Below are 19,646 nucleotides of genomic sequence, written 5' to 3' on the forward strand. Positions count from 1 at the left end.
CTGCAATAAATGTATAAGAAAATCAATATACTCTTGTTGTGAATTTTAAACTATTTAAACAAATAACTTTAGCAAAGAATTCTCAAACGATAATTGCTCAAAAGTTCTCGAGTGACAAGGATAAATAACTTTTTGTTGTAGTTTTTATTTTTTTACATGAAAAAAATCGTTAGTTCTCATTTTTGGTTTCTCGAGTGAGTTTTCGGTCTCTTGAGTTATCAAAAAATCGTTCTCTTGAGTTATATAAAAAAATCGTTCTCACAAAATCTTGATCGTTGACTTTCTTAATATTACTTTTCTTAAACTATTATGTCATCGTCTTTGCAAAAAGGATAGCTTCGGATAACAAAACGCTAATCTTCGATGTGAGATGAAAATTGATGGAATCAATTGTCCACAAATCTCAGTTTTATTTATCATCCTTGTGATCCTTACGGGGTTCGAACTCAATAAAATGGCAAACCTTCATTGATCGCTCTAATGTATAAGGAGTATGTATAGGAGTTGCATCTTTTCTTTTCTGAAATAAATGTATAAGGAAATCATTATACTCTTGTCGTGAATTTTCAACTATTTAAACAAATAACTTTAGCAAAGAGTTCTCAAACGATAATTGCTCAAAAGTTCTCAAGTGACAAGGATAAATCACAACAAAACGATTGTCATCAATTCTTCCTTTTTCAATCTTTGATCTTTCAACTAACAATACCTTCATTGATACTACTAAAGATGTTGATAATTCTACTATACTTGTTGTTACGATGTCAAGGATGAAGACGAAACTATAGAATCTTATAATAAGTTGAAAGAAAAGAACTTGCTTGCTTGCTGGTCTTGGTAGCTCTTAGTTAGAAACTGTCCTTGTTCACTCAAAACTGATAGGTCCAAGAGAGAATATGGATGCCGTTGTTTAGGAAGACGAACTAATAATATTTTCTTCTCTTGCTCTCGATGCTAGAACTTCCTTAGGGCTATGAAAATTAAGATATAATGTTTTTATGATAAAAGTATTATGCATATGTGAAATTATGATAAACATGATGCATATATAAAATTATGAAAAATATTATGACATATGAAATGGGTAAGAAAACTACCATATGCAAAATGATGAGTTTTATGTTAATTCTTTTGAAAAACGTGGGGGCTTTAAAATATGTTTCTGTTGATCAAAATCCTATTAAAAGATATAAGAATATCATGTGATGCATATATTTATGAATTTCCTTAGAAATATTAATTTCTTGATATGTTAAATTTCCTTAGAATTGTAATGGTATCGTTATCATTTTTATATTTATGAATTTATTCATTGTAATAAATTATAAATATTTATATTTATTTTAGCATGTTTATTAATTATAATTTGATTATGTATTATGTTATTTATACGCATGATATATATCAAACATAAAATAAATTATGTGCTTAATAATACTAAAAAAATTAATATGACTATATAACATGTTGGATAGCCTTTATAAAGGTATAAAAATAATAAAACAAAAAAGACTATTACTTGATATCATTTAGGGGATAAGTTTGCAGATCTTCAACTGTAAAAATCTAATTTCTATAAAATGCAATCATTGGAAGAAGATTCAATATGATAATAATAAGTCGATTGATTAACTAAAGAGAGTAACATATTATTATAATAATAAATTTTAACTCCAACCTTACTTACCCCAACGATGAATGTTTATTATTCCTACTTAGCGATAAAAGAATAATTTTAACTTAAAAAGACGTAAGGCATCCACGAGATATCATTTTACGCATATATTCTTTTGGGTAATTTTTAAAAGTTTTAAGAATAAATCAAGACACATAAGCAGCAATTCTATGATAGAATATTCTATAATTTGATAGAATATTTTATAATTTGAGTTATACTAAGGAATTAAGTCTTATAAAAGTACCTCAATAATTATAAAAATACCTCAATAATTATATAGTATATATTTGATATTAAGTCTTATACCTCACTTCGTCTCCATCAGAAATTATAAAAATACCTCACTTCGTCTCCTTCATATAGAAACTACTTATACTAAGGTATAAGTCTTATAAAAGTACCTCAATAATTATATAATATATATTCGGTACTTCTTATTTGTTCTTAATATTTTTAATAAGATTAGAAAATTTTAAATTTTTATAGTTAGGATCGAGTAATGGAAAATATCAAAATTATATATATATATATATATATATATATATATATATATATATATATATATATATATATATATATATATATATATATATATATATATATATATATATATATATATATATATACTCTCTTCTTATTTTTTTCTTTTCATAAGATTCGTATTGTTTGAACCTAAAATATTCACTTACCTTAGTCTTCCCTATAAAGCAGTGAAACCATTTTTATTTATTTATTTTTCTCATAGAGATATTTTCTTCTCCTTCGAGTTCTTTCTTTCTCTTCTTGCATGAGAACGAAATTTACCTTAGGACCACGTAAAAAATGATTACAGGTTCCTTTTTTTCCTTTAATTTTTTCTTATTTATTAAAAATATTATCGGTTCATGTTCTAACAAATTATGCCCCATATATGTTCTTTAAATTTTGTTAATCTCTTTGGGTGAATTTTCGATAAAAAAAGATATCTTATTGAGCTTTTTCTTGAGGGTTCTCGTAATCTCTCTATCGTTATCCGAAAATAATCTCCTATCCTTTTTGTATTACATTAAATTAATTCATAAAATGAATCAATACAATTCAAATGTTTTTTAATATATACTTACAGTAATTTTCATCGAGTTGGCCTAATAATTACGCCCATCCTTCTGTAACCGACCACTTACTTTATAGGCTCCAAGTGTGGGCAAAGAAAATATAATGTATTTCTCGATCTTTTGGTGTGTGTTTCTGATTACATGATTTCTCGTCTCGGACAAATCGCATGATCTCTTTTCGTTTGTTTGCTTCCTTCCTTCATTCCTTCCTTCCTCGGTACGATGATGTGACCGTCGAAATATTCTACCACACCTGCAGTTTCTACGCGAATGCCTTGAATGCTGAGGTGGTGGTTCAAGAAAGGCACAGAAACTCGCGCAAGCTTTACGGGCGTATAATTTACTCGTGCATTTTGTGTTGCTCTCCAGCCACGTACGCATACTCAAACACCCAACGAGGCCGGCTATCGACTCAAGACCTCGAGACACCACCGGATATCCAACTAAACGACGCCACGTGTATAATAACTTATGTTTTTAACCCTCCTCGAGGACGTTTCGTGCCACGCTAACTCATCGTCCGTCGTCTCCGATCCCCCCGTACCCTTCCCCTTCCCCTTCCCCGGTCCTCCGTCCTCCGTCCTCCGTCCTCCGTCCTCCGCTCTCCGAGACTTTCTTGGAGACAAATCGAGTGTCTGATCTGAGCGTACCGAGCTGGTTGATTTTTCTTTGATTTTCGGAGAGGTGCTCTTCTCTGTTCCTCTTCAAGTTTTATTCTTTGTATCCAGGTGATGTAGATACTTTGTAATTGTGATTTCATGTGAAGGCTTAGGTTACGTAGCGCTTGATGTTCTTCTCTTGGATTATGGGTTAAACGAAACGATGGGTTTCCACCATCAAAATGAGTTTCTTGGGGTTTTCCCCTCATAATCATGTTAGGGCTATTTATCTGCTTGACGCCTCATGTTTTCTTTGTCGATTAGGATTAAAGCAAATGACCCTATTCGTAATCCGACTTAAAACATTACGAGAAATGTGATTTGAGAAGCAGTGTTTTGGGGCGATGAGGCACTTTTTTTTTTTAATTTGCTCTTGCGATTTGCAGGAAACACTTTGTTTTGTAATGTTTTAGCTTTTGTAAACGTCTTATGAGGTGATCAGTGCAAGTGCTTGTTAGGTTGATGACCGATAACTGCCTTCTTACTCGTCTTTTGTTTTCTTATCCTGTGGTGGGGATTCTGAAGGTTCAGGGGCCTACTATACATAGGTTATTGTGGATCTCATCTGTGGAAAGGTTCAGCAAGGGGAAGACTTGTGGCTCCTAGCCCCATTTATTGAAGTTTTATGCCATTTTGAGGATGACTGTTGGATCTTCCTTGCATTTGTCCCATGAGCTAGGTGTTGTCCAAAGCACTGGCCAGACTAACCAGCTTAAGGTAAGAGGAATCGGCCACGCCAACCGACTTAAGGTAAGACAGAGTTTGTTTACATATTTGTTTCATTTTGGCACATTATGCTTCTTTAGTATGAGTATCTGAAGATCAACCATGACTTTGCAGTGCTACAAAATAAACAAATTGTACTGCTTGAAGACCTTTCCCCTTTCTTCTTGCGCTTCGGTATGTTAATCATTCTCAAAGGAATTTTTACCATATTATTTTGTTGTAGTTGTGCTTAATTTGTGCCAATAATAGTCACATATTTAGTGTTCAGTGCTTTCAGTTGCGACACAGACTCTTTGATGCTTGCTTATTCTTTTTGTAATTCAATCATAGCAAGTCATGAAAGAAAACAATAATAGGCTGAAGGTGATTGTGAATGGAAAAGTGGTATTTCAGATTTAATATTATGTCTATCCTGTAAAATAGTGCTTTAAAGCAGGACTTGTGTTTTAAGATACAGTGTTGTGCTCCTATTTTCTAAGTTGATTTCTTTTTTCAAGAATATTCTCGTCAGAGTATTCTTGTTAACATGATTTGTTATCTGTTAGTCATAGCAAAAAAAATTCTATGCTAGTCATTTAGGTTGATTTTAAGGTAAGCTGTGATTTTTGATTAGCTAACAATTTGTTTGAGGAGACTTCAGTGTCACATTGATGTTAAACTTATGCGTCAAAGGATTCACTGTCTTTTTTTACTTATGACACCAAATTGCAACTGCTTTCACATTGGTTAAAATTTTATCATCTTTGTCTTTTTTTTCTCTCCATTATGATGGTAAGTTATCTGAATCAATGTACTTGCATAAAGGCAAACCATGGTGTACTTGATGCCATTAGTGCTTAGGTGTTGAAGTTAGAAGTAAATTCTACTTCTTGAGAAGTCAGGCAATGAAAATAATTGAAATGAAGTGCTGAATAAGGTGTTATTTAGTATATTGAATAGTCAAACCTGGCATAATCCATAAAGAACTATATCTTTTTGGATGCCTTTTTTATTTTATGAAAATATTAAATTTCAGTTATCTAGTATTGAATAGTCTCCTTTAGATTTAAGCAGGCACATTTTTTGAAGGACATACCATGACATGTAGGGTTTAGAAATAGATCCCAGGCTGCTATAGTTATAATAACAAATTTAATTCAAGCACTCGTCTTCTTTGTAGATGTATGCTACTTTTTATATGGATGGTCTAGATCAGTGATTATAATAGGCGCTCGCCTAGGCGAGGCGAGGCCCGAGCGCCTAGCTTCATTTCCAGGCGACGCGCTTCAAAGAGGCTCCGCCTGGGCGCTCACCCGAGCCCAGGCGCTGGGTGCTTTAGGCGAGCGCCTGGGTTAAACCAAGCGACCGAACCAGATTTTTAGGTCTGATTGGTCTTCGGTGCTTTAGTTGGTTCAACTGAACCAACTAAATCACCGATATTAGGCTCCCTCTCATGATTTCCCCGACTTCCCTAACCCTAACACTCGCGATTTTGCCGCCGAGATTTTTTCTCTGCTGTCGTTGCTCTCTGCTGCCACTGCCACTATCGTTGCTCGTCGCTATTATCGCTACTCGTCGCTGCCACAATCGCTGCTGTCGCCACTCCCGCTGTCGCTTGCCGCTCCCGCTGCCGCTACCGCTCACTGCTCCCGCTCCCACTCCAGCTATGGCTATCGCCTGCTACCGCTACCGTTGCCTCAATAGTCTCGGTCTTCTCACACACTTCTCACTATACTGTTAACAGTATAATAACAATATACTGTTAACTGTATACTAATAATAATATTTTTATTTATTAGATTAATAATATATTATTTTTATTTTAATACTATTAATTTTTATTTATTTAATAGTATTTTTTTATTTAAAAATAAAAAATATACTATTATTATTTATTTATTTATTGTGATTTTGTACCTATTTTTTTTAATTTAATAGCATATTTTTATTTAAATAATTATATTTATTAATTATATTATATATTTTTATATTTTAGCGCCTCACTTTGCTCGGGCGAGCGCCTAGCGTCTCGAGCGTTTTTGGACCTTGGTGCTTTTTTCAGCATAAACTGGTAAGATAATAGTTAATATTCTTGTTAACTACAGAGTCAGTAATGGTTAATATTCTTGTTACTTTTACTTTAGCTTAAACTGGTAAGATAATAGTTCTAGGTCATTAATTTACACTATTGTTACTAACTTTTTAGTTATTGTTGAGGATAACATGAACTTTATTTTGTTTTTGTCCTCATCATTTCATCTTCTTCAATGTTATTTCTAAGTTCTGTCCTATATATCCTTTCTTTGCTTGCTTCTTATGTTATATAGCATGCAGCAAGTAATGAAAGGACCTTTCAGAAAGGTAGGAATAGAAAAGTGAAATAAAAAAAATTATAGGAGATGCAGGGAATGGATAAATAGCTTATGTTGATGGATTATATACCTAGTTTAGGTCATTGATATGCATGAGCCATCCTGATATAAAGTTAAAACATCTGACTTTTGCTGGTGGGAGAAGATTCCAATTTTTTCAATATGTAGATGATCTCTGATTCATTTCATTTTTCTCTTCGTCACATATCAATCTTTGTGTTTTAATTGTTTTAGTTTCAAAAACATATATATGTATCTTTCTTGTCTTGTTACTATTTCTTAGACAAATACAATTTGTCACCCTTGAAACATTATCTGATAATTTTTTTAAGATGTCAGCTTGTCTAGCTGGCGAGGATTTTGAATGTTGATGGCAAGGTCTTGAAATCAAATCCTGTCTTACAACTTTGCAAAAAAAAAATAAAGTCACTGTTACCTCATCAATGTGCGCTTCAAACGATGATATATGGAAATTGGACTTCTTTTCTTCTACTGCCTTTTAATTTGTGAATTTAGGATTTTTTTTCCTAGATAAAAAATGATGCATCAATTTTTAAGAAACACAAACTTCTAGTATATTTTTTCTTAAAGGGAAAATTTATGCGATTTAATTTGCTTATAATATTTTCTCATGCATATCCAACTTTGCATGCAGCGACAAGGTGCTTGGAGTTCCCATATTTCAGACAGGGTACACAAGCCAATGTTCTGCATTCCACACAGATACAGTGTTTTCAAGTGTCAGTCTTCTACTATACCATTCTCAGAACATGTGATTCCTCTTCTGAGGAATACCACCTTGTCTTTGACTAGGTATTGCATTAATTTGATGCTTAATAATCTACAAGATATTGATTCATGAATTTCAGATGTTTTTCTTTCTTTTCTGTGGGTAAAAACTGATATTACACACTTAAATATTCCATTTCATATCATCATGCTAATTTGTTACCCAGTCCATACCAAGGACTGCAATTTCATGCCGATCGGCACAGCCAGTCTTTGGCTGATTCGGCATGTGCCAGTTTGTACTAGCGTACCAACACATGATATGTCAGAATGTGTTGATAGTTTCCAAAAAAACCCAGAAAATATCCAAAAATACATGAAAATTAGGAAAAAGTTTAGTTTAGGGGTTTTTTTAATTAGAACTAAATGCAAATTTAGTTCTATTTTAATAAAACATATTCAAATATGGAGGGGACAGTGGATTTATATTTTTTAGATGTTGATGAGCATCTCTGCGGCATGTTCTAATGGTTCTTCCATTGATATTGAACAAGAGTAAGAATTTATGAGAAAGAGGGAGTGATTGAGTAAGAAAGAGTGTTAGAAGATGTGAGATTGAAATAGGATCAAAGAGGGAGGAGAAATGGGGTTAAATAGGCATTCAAATGGGTCCAACTAAATGTTGGAACCAATTCAATCTGGGCCACCAACCGGTACAAGTCAGTAATAGTCAAATTTCGACCATTTCACCCGGTATGAAGGATGTGTCATTCAATATGTCCCCCAACTGCTATACCGTCCAATATAGGGCTGTTCGTGTTCCGATCAGCTGTTGGACCAGTAGATACTGCCTGTACCATGCCGTTTCGGGTGGTACATCAAACGATGGGTTATACCACAACAAAAAAGTTTTTCCTTTCTTCAAAACATGAGAAGAATCAAATAGAATTCTCATGAAGTGATGTTCTCTATTAATGCATCTCTTCTCTTTTACTCTTATAATAGTACAAATTGAATCACTTCTATTTGCACTCCTTTACTTTTCTCAATGGCTGTTCCATAGTGTTCCCTTAATGCTGCTGTAGTTGTGGCCTTGATCCAGTAGAGTTACTCATTGAAAGAATTATAATTATTTTAGCAGTTAGTATATACTCCATAGTCCATATTGTACCTCTTCTCTTCCTTTCTCCTTTCTCTTTCCTGGAGTCAGGTGCTTTCATAGTTGAATCACTTGTCCCGATGAATGAAGAATTGGTCAGTTTTGATTGTATGCCTTCATACTCATTTGATTACCTTTAAAGAAAGTGGTGGGCCAATTATGATCAGGATCATTATGGACTCGTGTTCTTGGCTACTGGGTCAGCTGACAGGGTGCTTCACCACCTAGTAGTTTTAGTGAGTCACTTTGTTGCTTTGTTACTTCATTGCTGATATTCTGGAACAGCCAGATAAATTAGAATATTTTTAATCAATGCTCAACGATTTCATTGACAATGATAGAACATCTTGATTTTTGCTCCCTAGTATTGCATAGGATGTTGAAATGTTGCTTTAGTCATTTGTTTATAGTTCTCTTACATCTTATCAAGTAGCACAACTAAGCTACTTATTGTTGGTCCATGACAACTCAGTTGGGTCGTTCTTTGTTGAAGATGTTTGGAGGATTGGAATCCAATATAAATAACATGGGCCATTATTTAACGGACAATCTGCATAAAAGTTCATTCTCACACCTTTGTTGCACCATCTATATGCTTTCTCAACAAAATAGCTCTATTTTTCTGATAATTTATCTCACTAAGTTACATGTAGTATTTCAACTATTATATTACAGCAGGGGCATGAGTTTAGTTTTTTGTTCAATGTTCTTGGTCTCGAGCATACTATGGTTACATAATCCAATTGATATGTTATCTTCTTCTTATGACCTTCTCTAGTTCTGGGATTTGAGTTCCAAGTATTTTCTTTTATCATGAGTTACAACTATCAGGATTTATTATATCTAGTATTGTAGATTAAAAAATTATTTTGTTGACATATCTATGATGTTATATATGGAAGATTTGATGTGGTGGACCATCTGTTATTCCAAACTGTGATATTGACATCCATGCTCTATATATTTGGAGGGATGAATTTGTTGCTTCATTGCTGTTAAATAATTACTAAATAAAATGCTAAGACAAATATAAAGAGTGCATGTCTGGCCAAGATCCTATTATCGGTGAAAATTATCTTGAAGGTTATTTATGTAGCTTACAAAATAGATTAGGCTACTTCTAGACTCTAAAATATATTGGGCTAGTTTTAGATTTTAGAATAGTTTAGGCTATTCCAGATGCAATTAACTTTGCATAACGGAAAACTGAAGTCTGTAAATATTAAATATTACTCTTTTGCTAAAGTTCATGAGAAGCCTGACTGGCTTTTGGAGATGGCTTGTTGTGTACTGATTGATGTGCTTTTAATTTTCAATTTCATGTCAATGTTTTGTTGCTCAATATCACAACTGTGGATAGAAGCATAAAATTAAGTTGATTGACTATCTCATAGGTCATGCAATGTGTTGCTTGGAAACCATCACTCTTACCATTTAATCCCTGCTGTTGGGATCATTGCTTTTGCTGTATGGGGTCTTGGGCCACTGATGCGGTACCTGAGAGGCCTATTTTATGTAAGTACTTATGTGTTCTCATCACAGCTACATGTTTTTACCTATAATTATAGGAGTTCATAATATAACATATTTTTTTTCAATGCTCCAATAGAATGATAGTAACTGGAAAAAGAGCAAAACATACTATATGTCAACCTCATATATTCAGCCGCTCCTCATTTGGACTGGAACCATACTTATTTGCAGGTGTGCTGACATACATGATACCTTGTTTTTGTGGAGTCCCATAAATTTAGTGCTCCTTTTATATGTAATAACATTCTTTAACAAAATCTACTGACAGGTTTCTGGATCCTGTAGTTCTAACCTCGGAATCGAGCCAAGCAGTTAAAATACGTATTCTTAATTTTGTAAGATCTTTATCAACGGTGCTGGCTGTTGCCTATTGTTTATCAAGGTGAGGATGATAGTAATTTAAAAACAGAAACAATTGCTGCAGTCATTTTGTTGATTTCTCACTTGTTGACGCCACATATTCTGTGGTTGTCTTGGTACTTCCCATGACTCAGTGGTGGGAATTCTAACTTAGATTTTCGACCATGAGCAATTTTAATTGTTCTCATGTGTGCCCATCTATCAATACTATTTTTAGCTTTCAGTAGCTTGGCATGCTTTTTAGGAGGTTAAAAGATGTATATGATATAAACATATTTTTGCAAAATGGTCATGAAGAACAGAAAATTGAATATAATTTGTTGTGGGTTAGTACTGGCTCTTATGTGATTCCTTTTTCAGTTTTCATCAATCTGTATTCTCTTTATCTTCTTGGTTTCCTTGAAAGATTGTTCCTGTATTAGCTCTTAGAGGTTACACTTAATATTATATATCACCAAATGTACGACATTGTTAATAAGTACTTGTTTTATTTTATTTATTCTTCTCAGTTACACTTTATATATCACTGAATGTATGACACTGTTAATAAGTACTTGTTTTATTTTGTTTATTCTTCTCAGCTTCATTCAGCAGTCACAGAAATTCTTCATGGAGCACAGTGGCGCTGATGATACAAGAAAAGTATGTTTGTCATGCTATTCATTAAGTGCATCTGTTTGAATTATTTTTAAAATTTGAGGTTAATCTGAAGAAATTTGCTGGACATTTTACAACAACTACAATTGCACTATACTGAACAGACTGCTAAGATCCTTTATTCGACTTTTTAGTAAATGAATTTTTTTATGGAGAATACTTTATTATTATTTGTGGTGGAGCTTTGCCAAGGAAAGTGATCCAAAAAAGATTTCCTTATTTCATATCTAAAAATTATCTCATTGCCTGTAAGGTTATGAGGCTTAATGAAAAAAAATGCCTTCTGCAGCAGCTGTTATCAGATTTCATTCTTAATGATAAGCAAGTACTATTAGTTTCATAATTATTGTGAAATTTTTGACAGTTAATTTCAAAGAAGTTAATTATATAACTGTTAGATGCATCTGGTTTATTCAAAGAGAATAGATCTTGGTTTATGTTTTAGTGCTTATCTATTTCTCAATGTGGGTCTGTTTCTTTGCAAGAAAACACACGGGGAAAAAATGGAAGTTGCTTGGATTGTAGGAAAAGGAAATGGAACCAGTTATCTTTTCATTATTTTGCAATTGGAATGCGTTAGGAAGTTAACTGTATTTTTGGAAAGCTTACAGAAAAGTCACTGACATGAGGTTCTTGAGAGATTTTCATTTTTGGGAAAATACAATCCTTAACCAAAAGGTTACATCTGAAAATCTTAGAAATAGTTTTAATTTTTTTCTAATTTTCATATCAAACAAACATCAGAAAAGAGTTTTTTTCAAGGCAAAACAAATTTCTTCAAAATTTACCATGGAGCCAAACAGACACTAAAGGTTTTTCACAGAAATACATGAAATGGCATCAAAAGATGATATCATGTCTTCTGCACTTTATGCCCTTGTTTGTGTAATCGTGTCAACTTCAGTCTGTCTAGTAATTTGTTTTTATGTTATTAGTTAATGGGCTTTCTGTTTACGTATGTCTTTTTTTTTTAATTTTGTGCAGATGGGTTTCCACTTTGCTGGAAAAGCTATCTACACAGCAGTTTGGGTTGCTGCAATTTCTTTATTCATGGAGTTGTTGGGATTTTCCACCCAGAAATGGATCACTGCTGGTGGTCTTGGAACAGTGCTGTTGACTCTTGCTGGTCGTGAGGTATTGTCACAATTTATCCATTTTAACAAAGGAATTATTGACCTGCAAACTTCTCCTTAAGGTTTGTTAAGTGCAAACTGGTCACTGGTGCAGTTTTTGCTAATCAGATTCAAAATGTTTTCACAGATTTTCACGAATTTTCTTTCAAGTGTTATGATACATGCAACACGTCCATTTGTTGCCAATGAATGGATTCAGACTAAGATTGAGGGCTGTGATGTTTCTGGTTCCGTAGAGGTTGGTTTTAATAGATCAGTTTACAGTAAATTTCTGTTTTAATACACAAGAGAATACTTTTATATATTTATTTGAACAAAGACATGATAATATTTGTCTTTAGCATTTTATTGGAAACCATCTTCTTTTACTTTGTACAACAAGTTCCTTGCATAAGATTTGTCTGACTTGCTGTTGGGCCAAACAATGTTGCAGCATGTTGGTTGGTGGTCTCCAACTATCATAAGAGGTGAAGATCGTGAAGCAGTTTATATTCCCAATCACAAATTCACAGTTAGTGTTGTGAGAAATCTCAGCAAGAAGACACATTGGCGTATTAAGACCCATCTTGCCATCAGCCATTTGGACGTTAATAAAATTAGTGTGAGTAGCAGTGTGGGCCATCTTTGCAATTGGACAATGATTTGCATCTAGCCTTTTTTTGTCTAGCTTTGGATTTCTTTCTGTTTTTAACCAAGCATTGAAAATTCTATATTTTTTATTATGCACAGAACATTGTAGCAGATATGCGGAAGGTTTTAGCAAAAAATCCTCAAATAGAGCAGCAGAAGTTGCATAGAAGAGTATTTCTAGACAATATTGACCCAGAAAATCAAGCTCTTCTGGTAAAATTTGCCACCATGTTTAAACTTTTTTACTTTCGAAGCATCATGTATCTGAAGGCACACTGGCACAGCCATTTGATATCCTGGGATTTTTTCAAATGTTCCAAGTAAATTCTTTTGGAACTTGGATTACAGAATTCAATAAGGTGTGATTTTGAGGATGTTTGGTCCAAAACCATGTGAAATCCCCATATTAAATGGGAATATGGAACTTGATTCATAGCAATCTGGGGTAAATTTGGATCAGCAGATTCTCAGGGGTGGAATTCCTTTAGTTGGATATGAGAATTTTTGTCTAAATGCAAAGGATTTTATAGTTAATCCTTGTTAATCACCATATTAATCACTATACTGGACATATTTCTTATATGATTTTGGCCTCATGGTTAGTATATATGAAGATACCATGTAAGCTTCATTTAGTTATGCACATTTTTGATGGACAATTTTTTTTGCCATTGGGGACTTCCATAGGATGCATGTTAGCAACATTAGACCTTAGACTTTTGATTGTAAAATATTTGTAAAAATTACCAGGTGATTTTATAAAAAATAGAGAAGAAAAAGCTATAATTGATGCAAATACTTAGGGTTTGATGATAAATAGTATGATAAAGGATTTAAAATAACACTAGACATCAAATAAAAAGATATTCCTGGTATATGAAAATTCATACGCCGATCACCAAAAGATGAAAATTTGATGGCGAGGCACATATAGTTCATCATCTATGTGTTGTTTTACTCCAGTTGCATAATTTGTTGCGATAAACTTTTTGGTTCCTGCTTTATTGAAGTAGTTACTGATAGCAAACATGAGCTTTGGTAGGTACATTAGTGCTTCTTATTCTTTTTATGCTTGTTTCTGTAAGCTTTTGTGCTTTTTAAGTTCACAAGATTGGAAAGAAGAATATTCATCATAATTAGCTTTCAGTAGGGCTGCACTTGATCTTGTTTCCTAGTAGTACATCAATAAGAAGACTATAACATTTTGATCAAAGCAGTTGTTTCTGCCCAGTTTTTAAGTACTATTTGGATCAGTACATATTGATTAGTTATTTACTGGTTTGACAAGGTCCAATATTGAAATGTGTATCTTATTGGTACAATAACTACATATACAGTTTATTTTTTTTAATTTTATTCAATATTCTCAGATGATACAAATCAGAAGTATTGCTTGGTATATTTGTACCATATCCACTATATTATCGTTACTTAGTGTCCTTGTTTCTTATTCTTTTGCATTTCTTCCTATTGCAGATTCTTGTTTCATGCTTTGTTAAGACCTCATATCATGAAGAGTATCTTTGCGTAAAGGTAAGTGGATAGTATTTGTATTAACTATGCAGTTAAGAGTTCCTATTTTTCTTTTCAAGTATTCTTTAAATGAATTTATTATAGAATCTTAGCATTTAGTTGAAGTAGGTTCGAGTGTATCCACTCTGTGTAACTATGAAGAATCTGTTTTGTCTTGTAGGGAGACATAAAAAATGCATTATGGGTGCTGTTGCCAAAGAAAATCATTAAACAATTTCTGAGTTGGTTATCTATGGTACTTAGTCCAGAAGAATCAGAATGCCTAGCATTGTTTACAAAAATGTCACATGCGCCTTGTTTTCTTCCTACTTTTTGAACAAATGAATATTAATATTAATTAAAGATGATCCCTAGCATTGTTTACAAAAATGTAACGTGTGCCTAGTCTTTATCGACCAAAAGCGGTTGACCAATTTGTCTTGGTTTACCACAATTTATGGATTACCTTTTGTGATTCAACATGATGTGCACACTAGACAATAAGTGGCCCATGATTTTGTTTTAGATTTATCTAACACATTAAGCTAGTTAAACACTTCAAAAGAGAAATGTTATTATTAGCAGTCTGGAGGATTGATAGATAGTTCACACACAACCAATGGTTTCATCCCTGTGGTATGTAACCTGGCCAGCCTGAACTCAAAATTCAAGTCTTATGAATTTAAACTGGTTTGGTAGGACGTTCACATTTTAGGTGAAGTGGGATTAGGAACACTGCAAAGGGAAAATAAAACCAAGTTGATGACAGAAAGGATTTGTTCTGTGTATTAGAGAGAGATGATGAAACTAGAATTCCTGGATTATCGAGAGATGGTGTGGCAGGTGCAGTAAGACTGCTGCAAGCAATATAGTGGACTAGCCTTCCATACTTGATTATTTTTGTTGGAGACAAGAATGGATCAGAGGGTTGTGAATGTGGATCAATCAACAAAGTTGGTAAGCCAGATGTAGGGGCATGACTGGGAGATTGCATGAGGGGGTTATCACAGTGGGTGAGAGGTTAATGCAGTGATTAGGAGGGAGGAGATAGCGCATTAGGGTGCAAGTGAGATGTGGTAAGAAATTTGAGTAAATGAGTTAAGCTTTTATTGGCAAAAACTTAGTTTAACAAAAAACAATACAAAGAACTGACTTAATTAAAATCTGACTGTGATCCAAAGTTCCAAACAACTAAATGTTCAAAACTCGAGCCTCGTCTAAATTTACAGATACTGGGATAATTTTTTGGTTAGCCAACTTTAGTTGCACAGTCCAGCCACTTAGTGAATGTAAGCAGTTATGTTGGACATCCATTCTTTACACCTTTCATTTTGTCTTCCACACTATTGGTTTATCCTAGTCTTCATTTTCTGGCATCACATATTCAGGATAATCAAGTTCTTATTATTTAACATCTTATTTTGCTTTTGGCTGCTGATGGACACAGTGTTTTTTCTCATAATGTTAGTTTTCTATTTATGGCTTAACAAGACATAATGCTAAGAAAATGATGGCTGTTGGAATACAAACAGGAAGCTGTTATGTTAGATCTACTCAAAGTCATCAGCCATCACAGAGCTAGACTTGCAACTCCTATCCGTACAGTCCAGAAGATGTATGGTGATCCTGACATAGAAAATAGTCTTTTCGCAGAGAGTGTTTTCAGACATTCTGCAGCATCTAGTCGTCCATTTCTTTTGGTCGATTCTCAATCAAGAATCAATGATGATGACAAAGTAAAGCCTCGTTCAACATCACGTGCAAATGAAAACCAAACCAGGAAGACTGCTACAACACAAGAGCCCAAGCTAACTCATGGTGGCACAGCTCCAAACAACCTCAACAAGCACCAGCAGAAGAAGGAAGATTCTGGGGATGCTTCACCTAAGAACATGAAAGCCGATGCGGTAGTAGCACCATCTTCCAGTTCTCCATCCACGACACACCTTGAAAGCCTGGATTCATCAGGGCCAACTCCAAATTCTGGTAGCCAAAAGCCTCCTTTACCGGAGGCTGTTACCGAACATATTGATGCAAAGAATGAAGCTGAGAGCGTGCAGACAGTGAAGCCACAAGTTGCCAGATCTGCTTTCGAAGATAACATTGTCCTAGGAATGGCTCTTGAAGGATCAAAACGTACTCTCCCTATCGAAGAAGAAAAGGGTCCATCATCCATGCAATCACAGGAAAACGAGTTTGCTGCTGGACGTGGTATTGTGCCCTCTACGTCTTCAAAGGATGCTAAAGGGCCAGTCGCATTGGTTGACCAGAGGGATCAAGACAGCTGACCATGTCACAATCAGCTGAAAGTGTTGTGACTACAATGCACCTCTTTTTTTTTTTTTTCCGAAACAGGTGCGTGGAAGTTGTCTGTGGGTGGCTGGTCCACACAGTTGTATACTATTGCTTGCCATTGCGATACAGAAGATTCCTAATTTGCTTGATGGTTTTCCTTTTTAAACTGGGATCCTCAGCAATGATGGTTTCAAAAAAAACGTGCAAACCATTGGGAGCTTCACTACACACCATGTAGTTCATATGTGCACTGGTCTTGTTTGCCTCGGTCTTGCTTATTTTATGTTCCTGTATTTGTAATGCATACTGAGAGGAACTAATGGTTGTCACACTACTTTTGTTTTCTCCTCCTAAATTTGATAGATTATGGTCTCCGTAAAAATCGATATGGTTGGGATCTAATGTCTGTCACCTGTGATCCTTTGTTTCTGCCTCTGCTGTGATTAATTGCACATCCATTACTCGACTATAATAGTCCATGATGCCACTATCACTTATTCAAGGAAAACAAATACCACACTCCTTGATGCTCATCGTTTCTTTGTGGGCTATGTGCGGGTGCGGTTCACTGTCTCTCAATTCGGGATGCAATATTTACCTCGTCGTCGTGGCTTTCGAATCTCACTTCTCCAAACTTAAAAACTATCGAGAGACGACAGAGAGAAAGAGAGAGAGAGAGAGAGAGAGAGAGAGAGAGATCTGTTTAGGCACTATCTCCACAAGTAGAGAGACTGTTTCCGCATAAAGCGATCTACATAAAGTCCGACAATAAATCCTTGGTTTAAGACAATCGGAAAAACACAAACTATTTGGAATGGGCCCCAAGACGGCAACAATTTGATGAGCATAGTTGACACCTGACCTGACCTGACCTGACCTGACCTGTTGCTGCGTAGTTATCCAATTCCGTTTGATTGAACACCCAATGCCCCCAATCCTCCAAGTCTCAAAAACATTTTAAAGCTATTAGTTGAATCACTCAACTAACAAGACGTCTATTAAAAAGGGACGAGGGTCACTTCTTGGTTGGAGAGCGGAGATTAAGTAATGCCTCTTGACTCATTAGTAGCAGTGGCGGGTACACTCGACCCCTTGGGCGCATTCTATGTATGTATGTGCCTTTCCATCGAATATAAAAACCGTCTGGGGGCCTGCGTCCATACTAAGCTATCCATCCATGTATCAATCATACTCCTCCTCTATCCAACTCTTTTCAATCCATAAAGGTGCCATCAAATCTGTCTATTTTTTCTAGACAAGCCACTGACATAGTTGTAAATGGCAAGACAACGTACACACTTTGGAATCTTGTCAAAAAAAAAAAAAAAAAAAATTTTTGATTTAACTACACGATTCGTCATATGGGTTTTAACTAATAAATAACTAAAGGATGTTAATAACTAATGTTCCTATAACTAATAGGGCAGTTTAATCGTGAAGTAGTGTTTTCATCTCAAGTTAAATTAGATTTATAGTAAATTCTTGCTGTGATTAGTTAGGGAGAATTTAGATATTGTGTACAATGATGTGATCCTTGTATCCTAGTTATTCTCTTGTGATTGTTGCTAGGGTTTTGACAAGAGATTGAGATTTATATATTCATTATTCTTATAGTGAATTATCTCTAGTTTGCCTCGTGATTTTTACCCTTCATATTGAAGGGGTTTTTCACGTAAATCTTGGTGTTTTATTTTATTGTGATTCCATTTAATTCCACTACGTATGGTCTGCTAATATTTATTTATATACAAAAGTTTATTTCTCTTTATATCCTATCAACTAGTATCAGAGTAGGATTTTGGTGATTTAATTTTATATTTGAACATGGAGGCTAGTGGTGTTTCTCACATGATTAGTTTGAATAGAAACAATTAGATGATATGGAAACCAAGAATGGAAGATCTCATGTATTGTAAAGATTTGTATGGATCTTTACAGGGGATAGTGCAAAACCCACAACTATGACAGATGATGAGTGGAAGAGGTTAGATCAAAAAACAGTTGGGTTTATTCGACAGTGGCTTGATGATAGTGTCTTTTACCATGTTTCTACTGAAAGTTCTGCATATTCTCTTTGAAGAAAGTTAGAAGGACTCTATGAAAGAAAAATAGCTAACAACAAAGCTTTTTTGATTAGAAAACTTGTAAACCTAAAATATAGAGAGGGTGCTTCTATTGCTAAGCATTTGAATGAAATACATAGTATTACTAATCAGTTATCCTCTATGAAAATGTCTCTTGATGATGAGTTACAAGTAATTTTACTTCTCAGTTCATTACTAGAAAGTTGAGAGACACTAGTGGTTTCCCTTAGTAATTCTACGCCAGATGATGTTGTCACAATGAGTCAAGTAACAAGCAGTTTGTTGAATGAGGAATTGAGAAGAAAGAATTCAACAACATCTCAGAATGATTCACAAGCATTTATCTTTGAGAACAAAGGAAGGTCAAAGTCTAGAAGTAGTTCATGCATGGGTAGAAGCAAGTCAAGATCAAGAAAAGATATTGTTTGCTATAACTATGGTGAAAAAGAAAATTACAAAAATCAATGTAAGTAACCTAAGAAGAGTAAGAAAAAGGGAAAAAAAGTGGAGTTTACATAATCAAAAGATAATATCACAGCTATAGTGCAAGGGGGTGATTATTTGATTTTGTCTCCTTTTTGATGATATTTTTTCTTGTATGTGTCAGGATCTTGAGTGGGTGATTGACACAGGTGCTTCTTATCATGCTATACTATGGAGAGAGTTTTTTGCTACATATAGGTCTGAAAATTTTGGTGTTGTCAAGATGGGCAACTATGGCACGACAGACATCATTGACATGGGTGATATCCAAATAAAGAATAACAAGTTGGTGTTTAAGGATGTGAAACATGTGGTTGACTTGAGACTAAATTTAATTTCAATTGGAATGTTAGATGATGAAGACTATGCCAGCAGATTTCACAGAGGGCAATGGAAGCTCAGTAAGGGTTCTCTTATTGTGGCTAGTGGAAAGAAATGTCATACTTTATACATGTTGCATGCTAAAGCTTATGGTGAGCAGTTAAATGTTACAGAAAAAGACTTCAGCATGGAGTTATGACATAGGCGATTGGGACACATGAGTGAGACAGGGCTGCAAGCTC

The 19,646-nt window shown here is 34.4% G+C and overlaps 1 protein-coding gene across 2 annotated transcripts; it reads left to right on the forward strand.

The window, feature by feature from the left end:
• Positions 1 to 3,293: 3,293 nt before the first annotated feature.
• Positions 3,294 to 16,890, forward strand: LOC135582395 (mechanosensitive ion channel protein 2, chloroplastic-like). 2 transcript variants are annotated; one of them, XM_065137534.1, is made up of 14 exons: positions 3,294 to 3,456; positions 3,957 to 4,181; positions 4,272 to 4,331; positions 7,164 to 7,321; positions 9,791 to 9,911; positions 10,006 to 10,100; positions 10,198 to 10,311; positions 10,871 to 10,931; positions 11,931 to 12,080; positions 12,207 to 12,317; positions 12,513 to 12,680; positions 12,809 to 12,922; positions 14,186 to 14,242; positions 15,754 to 16,890. In XM_065137534.1, the coding sequence occupies exons 2-14, from the start codon at positions 4,071 to 4,073 to the stop codon at positions 16,507 to 16,509; spliced, it is 2,076 nt and encodes a 691-aa protein (XP_064993606.1). In that variant the 5' UTR covers positions 3,294 to 3,456; positions 3,957 to 4,070; the 3' UTR covers positions 16,510 to 16,890. The 2 variants fall into 2 exon arrangements, with proteins under 2 accessions (XP_064993606.1, XP_064993608.1); XM_065137536.1 differs by having other exon boundaries at positions 3,963 to 4,181.
• Positions 16,891 to 19,646: the final 2,756 nt, after the last annotated feature.

The sequence above is a fragment of the Musa acuminata genome, chromosome BXJ3-1 (genome assembly GCF_036884655.1).
Source record: "Musa acuminata AAA Group cultivar baxijiao chromosome BXJ3-1, Cavendish_Baxijiao_AAA, whole genome shotgun sequence".
Taxonomy (NCBI): Eukaryota; Viridiplantae; Streptophyta; class Magnoliopsida; order Zingiberales; family Musaceae; genus Musa; species Musa acuminata.

Bases quoted from the DNA above. Each gene is read 5' to 3' on its own strand.
- LOC135582395 (XM_065137534.1), top strand. From the start codon at position 4,071: ATGACTGTTGGATCTTCCTTGCATTTGTCCCATGAGCTAGGTGTTGTC. The intron at 4,182-4,271 runs GTAAGACAGAGT...ATGACTTTGCAG, and splicing joins GCCACGCCAACCGACTTAAG to TGCTACAAAATAAACAAATT. The intron at 10,312-10,870 runs GTGAGGATGATA...TATTCTTCTCAG, and splicing joins GTTGCCTATTGTTTATCAAG to CTTCATTCAGCAGTCACAGA.